Genomic DNA, 6,000 nt, shown 5'->3' on the forward strand with positions numbered 1-6,000 from the left:
CATTTGCATAAATGACATTTAATAAATACTTCAGAATTTAATAAATCAGTAAAGGATTTACTTAAACAATATTAATCCAACACTATACAACATACCCGTTGCATAGGCCCAACCATTCTGAACAACCATTCCCAGCTGCACAGCTATATCTCCAAATCAGGAATATACCATTCCATACCAGGAGCTAAACAAGTTATTACCAATTACAGCATCATTTATTATGGTGAGAGGTGTGAGACTAATCACGAAAGACATTGTTAGACCCACCCATAACCGCGGGCACGGCTATTCGAATAGTTTTACTCTGGCTAGAGGTGTACCACTGTACCCACAAGATACAACCTCAACATCATGTCAACCATGCGTCGCGATACTTAACAAGTACCCGAATAGGGATTGTGACAATACTCTTCGCATAACACAATTCAAAGCAGTGCACCGATCCTGGATCATAATCACCCCCTTATAAACAAGGCAAGGACTCCCCAGCGACCTCCGTGGGCTTATCTCCGCCACTTCACAGTCTGGTGCTCTACAATGGACCACACTATACAAAAGGTAAAGCCGTTGCTCACGCTGGCTTGTGGTTGGCACGGTTAATGTTTCACAACCGAAAATCGTGAACCGGTCCTTAATTGTCATGAGCACGACCATCAAAACCATGTGCTCACAACCCACCATTATCAGGTTGTAGTTAGCAAATTAATTAATCATCCTACCATGATTAACCATCATGAGCTACCATTAATCCATCATTTAGTAATAGTGAATCATTAGTTATCCCATTCATATGAGCTAATGTCTCTAAGCATGGCTAAGCATCCTAATTAGCTAAAACCATATAATGTTCTAGCTAATCCAATTATTAACCAGGTGACAAAGTATGTATAGGTAATCAATATCAAAGGGCTATAACAAAGGCAATAGGTTATTCCCACCCAATGACATTCAAAAATAAATGCAATAGTTGAATAGAAACAATAGCTTTAAACGGGATCAACATGCTCAAAGGGTTGTTTGGGATCTGTGTGACTTGCCTTGCTGGCCTTGGAACTCTTCAAAATCTTCTCCTGCGAAATCGGACTCTCCGGGAACGTCGGAATCTAAGCATAAAAGAGCAAAATCACCAAAATAGCACATAAACAATCATAATCAGTACATGTGGATATTTTTAACATGAGATCTCAATTTTAGAAAAATTTAGAGACTTGAACCAACTAAATCCGAGGTAAGATGAATTAGTTATGAATTTTTAAAGATTAAATCGGATTAAATCATTTATTTAGATTTTAATTGAATTATGACGCAATAAAGAAATATTTTTGAAAAGGAAAAGAGATTTATTGCGTCAGCGGCTCGGGTTTACGGTGGACCGGGTGCACGGGAACGGTCTACGGATCGAACGGCTAGGATCTAATCTAGACAAACGGACGACCGAGATCGATCTAATCCACCACGGGTCTACGGCTGACGTGACGCTGACGTCGACGATGACGTCATCACCGGAGGCGGCTCGGCACGTCATGCTCGCCGGCGAACGACGGCGCGGCGGCGCAAACGGAGGGCACCTACGCGTAGAGGGCGACGCGAACTCGCCGAGGGCTTGGACGACGGTGGACGGCAACGGACGGCGACGGCGGCGAGGTCGAAGCGGCGAGGACGCACGGGTCGACGACGACGGTGATGCTCCGGCGGTCTTCGGCGGATACGGAGGACGGGACGAGGACGGCGACGACTTGGCGAACCCTACGGCGGCCTTCCCGAGCGACAACGACGACCGGAGCGGTGGCGGCGCACGGCTGGACTTGCGGCGGCGACGGCGGCGCACGGCTTGACGTGGAGGCGGTGCTACAAGCGGCGGCAAGCTAAGGCGAGGATGGCAACGAAGAGAGGAGGTCTCGGGGGTCCTTATATAGGGGCTAGGGGGCGGCGATGGAGGCCCACGGCGGCGAGATGGAAGGTTTAGGGTTAGTGGAGAGAAAACGAATCCGAATCAAGCTCGAATCCAACGATTTCCAAACGAAATTAGCCGGAGATTCCAAAAGAGAAAAGGAAGAGGAGATCCCGAGGATCATTTCACCTCTATTGATTTGATCGGAGATGGAAAGACGTGGGTGAATTTGGAAGGAGGCGGCGGCGGCTTGCGCGCGGCTAGGGCGCAGCTGCGGCGCGAGGTAGACGACGGCCCTGACAGGTGGGCCCCACTTGTCAGCGGGAGAGAGGCGGCTCGGCTCGGCGGGCTGGCTAGGCCAGGCGCAAGCAGGCTGAGGAGAGAGAGAGACTTGGGCCGATTTTCGGCCCAAAGCCAAAAGGGAGATTTTAAAACCTTTTTCTATTTAAATTATTCATGAAATGATATTTCATTGATTAAAAATACTTTCTTGGCTCAAATAAATCCCAGAAAAATCTAGGAACTATAGAATCAAGTGAAGTATTTAATAAAATTTTATCTGGCCCACTTTTATATTGGAATTTATTATTTAAAATTAGATCTTTTCTTCTAGGCTTTTAAAATCATTTCTAATAATTCCATTTAAACAACAATTTATAAATTTAGGATTTTCAGGGTGTGACAAAAGGCCTGAGGCTAAAAAAAATAAAATTTATTATTTTTTATTATACTCATCCGTGACGAGCTATAATTTAGACCCGTTAGAGATGAGAGTCATCCGTGACGAGCTATAATTTAGACCCGTTGAAGCTATAATTTAGGCCCGTTAGAGATGAGAGTTATCCGTGACGGGCTATAATTTAGACCTATTAGAGATGAGAGTTATCTCTGACGGGCTATAGTTTAGGCCCGTTAGAGATGAGAGTCATCCGTAACGGGCTTTTGTGTTGGCCCGATTGAGAGGTGTGTCATCCGTGACGGCCGGATGTCCGATTGAGATATTTTTTCACATCACTAACCTTTGCTTAGTGATGGGGGCCTGTCCGAAAGAGATGATGCTTTAAGCCCGTTAGAAATAACCGATCCTGTTCTAGTGGTTATACGTATGTTACAATTTAATTACTCTATGATTGTCTTATATTTGGACATTCCAAATATTTAGGAGAAAATTTATCAATCAATGTATAGCTAGACACCTGTACAATGAACCAAAATATTAGCACAAGAAAGATCTTGGCAGGAACTCTTGCAGTTAGTTCTCGCCGACAAATTATCTACATCCAAGATCTTCATTTCTCCACGTGAACTTTTTTTTTTTAATTGTGCAATCAGTCCATAGGAATCTAATGTTTAAGTTTAGTTTCAATGTCGTCTAATGAAACTCCTGATGTCTGATTTTGTTGATTCGTCCAACTGAGAGCAGAAAAAAAAAATCACAATCCAGTCATTCAAAATAAGAAGCAAATACTCTCAAGGGGACTACGAGCGTAAAAGAATCAGACAGGTGCTACTCGCACTCGCAGGTAGTCAATTTCAGCGGTATATTCTGCAGTCAACACTACCATTTACCAGCTAATTATGTTCATCGACTGGGAATCTGGGATGCTATCCATGTTGAGCTTGGTTATTTTGTTATTTGTGCTCTAATATTTGATCTGATTTTTTTTCAATACTAAGACCATAATATTTGGGGTTATGTACCACCTGCCAAGACTATAATTGTGGTTTTGTGTAATTCACGGTTTGTATCAAACTTACTCCTTGCTCCAACCCAATTTTCTGAAACACGTACGAGAGGGAAAAACTGACTGCGTTGGAAAGAAAAGAACTTTGAAGTTCTGAATAACCATAAACCGCATGCTATTGGTGACTGCAAACATATCGTCTTTCATGAAGATGACATAAAGTAACGGCATAGACTGGATGTTGCAAGTCCATACTACTATATTCATGTCCGTAAAGCAAACATTGCATACTAATGAAAAAGGGTTCTCAGCTGTTTTGGCCTTGCAGAGGCGGTTCTGAAGAATTCTGAATCTCCATATACATTTTGGCAGTGCGGTAAATAAATTCTTGGAGAGAAGAGATAAATTTTCGGCAACGGTAGACAAACAACAAAAAATTATCCCGAAATCAATATTCAGAAGACATCAGAAAAACATGCAGTCTTTACAAATTGACCAGATGCATATTTGCACTACACCAATTTACATCAGCCCCGAACTGCAATCTGAACCACCCCAAGTTTGAGCCCTACAAATCTCATCTTTAGACCACCCCATGACCAAAACCTTTTGTGGATCCAAGAATCGAGTTACGGACCTTTGGCTGCTCAGATTAAAGCACAGTGAAAAAATGTATATATCTAAATTGGCAAGATATTAATTAGTACCATCCGACATCTGAGAAAATTTGCTTTGAACATTTGAAAAGCTTAGTTGCGATTCCACCTATGAGTTCTGATGAAAATACTATAACTCATATACTATATCATTAACCCGTCCGATCACATTAGCAACCGATTAGTGAAAAGATTGGACTTTTCTTTTACATGAGCTCTGAACTAGAGGAGGGAAGCTTCCTGCACCAAAAGGGGAAGGGGAAGGCTAATTGGCTAAATGGCTGTCGAATGATTTTCGATTCATGTTTCAATTTGACCAAAAAAATTTGACCACCAAGAGAAGAGAATGACAGTTGATGAAAACATAGGACACTTCAAAATAATTTCTCTGCCAGACAGAGAATGGAAGCACAAAGTGGAATCATATAGAGGTGACAAGAGAAAGACAGATGATGAAAACATATGACACTTCAAAATAATTTCTCTGCCAGACAGAGAATGGAAGCACAAAGTGAATCATACAGAGGTGAATTGATTTGTTCACTACAAAAGCTTAGTTCCTTCTGTTGAATCGGGAAATTGCGGACCGTTGATCAAATCGTTCTAGAATTGATCTTACAAGCTTCCAATCTTCATCGTCAAGGTCGGTGTGGGAAGGATGATGACGATCTGACCAGTGCCCCAAAACCTCCTCCCGTGCTTCCTCGTTCAGCCTAATGGCCTCCTCCCTCTTGGCGAAATAGTCATAGTCCACCTCCACAAATCCTTTGCGAGCGTACTCGCCCCGAACCCAGGCCTGGAACTTGGCGTACTTAGCCTCGTCCTCGTAGGATTCGCGGGTGCACTCGTAGAGAAGCATGGTGTACTCGTCCTTCTCCTCCTCCGGCGATGGCACCAGCGACGGGTTGGCGCGCTTCAGCTCCCGGAACCTGGCGCAGATGGGCTCGTTGCACTGAGCGAGGATCCAGTCCACCTCCTCCTTGGGCAGGCGCCACATCTTCTTCTTCTTTGCTGGTGCTGGAAGAGAAGGAGCATCGTCATCTCCTCCTTCCAGGACGGAAGACTCCCCTTTTCTCTTCTTGGTAGGGGAGACGGAAACAGAGACCTCGACGCCGGCCATCTCGCCCGAGAGAGCGATCGATGCGATCGGATCTGGCCGCAACAATTGCTTGCGAGAGGGATCGATTTGCGGAAGGAAATCACACGATTTGGGAGGAGATAATTGATAGAAGAATAATTATATAGGCTGCCTGGGAGGAGGGACTGACTCGGACTCGGAGTAGGAACGGCGAGCGACCGACGCCGTGTCGGACTTCTCGCGTGTCGTGGCCACCAATCTCTCACTACACATAAAACGCAAAGTCTAATATGCATCCTCGCTGAAAAAGACCATCAACCGGCCCATTACCCTTCCCTCCGTTTTTTTTTCCGTTTCACTGTTTCCGTTTTTTCCGTTTCCACTTTTAAGGTGATAAGTTTTCGTTTTTAGTTTCCTCTTTTACGTAACCCTGTTTTTTTCACACCGTTTTTTTTCCAGATTACCTTTTTTATTTCAACTATTTTTTTGGAAACTTTCTACATGTAGACTTTTTTTATTTATACCCTTATATATAGACTTTTTATATAAAAAGTTTTTATATATAGACTTTATGTATTTATAAACTATATATATATTTTCTATATAAAAACTTTATATACTCCAATTAGTATATATATATATATATATATCATATGCAATTAGAAATTTTAGTGGATATTTTCTAAAAAG

At 43.0% G+C, this 6,000-nt stretch overlaps 1 protein-coding gene across 1 annotated transcript; it reads right to left on the reverse strand.

The window, feature by feature from the left end:
• Positions 1 to 4,547: 4,547 nt before the first annotated feature.
• On the reverse strand, positions 4,548 to 5,481 carry LOC127774554 (uncharacterized). Its single transcript, XM_052300816.1, has one exon. The coding sequence runs from the start codon at positions 5,350 to 5,352 to the stop codon at positions 4,786 to 4,788; it is 567 nt and encodes a 188-aa protein (XP_052156776.1). The 5' UTR covers positions 5,353 to 5,481; the 3' UTR covers positions 4,548 to 4,785.
• Positions 5,482 to 6,000: the final 519 nt, after the last annotated feature.

This window comes from Oryza glaberrima, chromosome 5 (assembly GCF_000147395.1).
Source record: "Oryza glaberrima chromosome 5, OglaRS2, whole genome shotgun sequence".
Lineage (NCBI taxonomy): Eukaryota > Viridiplantae > Streptophyta > Magnoliopsida > Poales > Poaceae > Oryza > Oryza glaberrima.

Excerpts from the sequence above, each read along its gene's own strand:
- LOC127774554 (XM_052300816.1), bottom strand. The coding sequence starts at position 5,352 with ATGGCCGGCGTCGAGGTCTCTGTTTCCGTCTCCCCTACCAAGAAGAGA.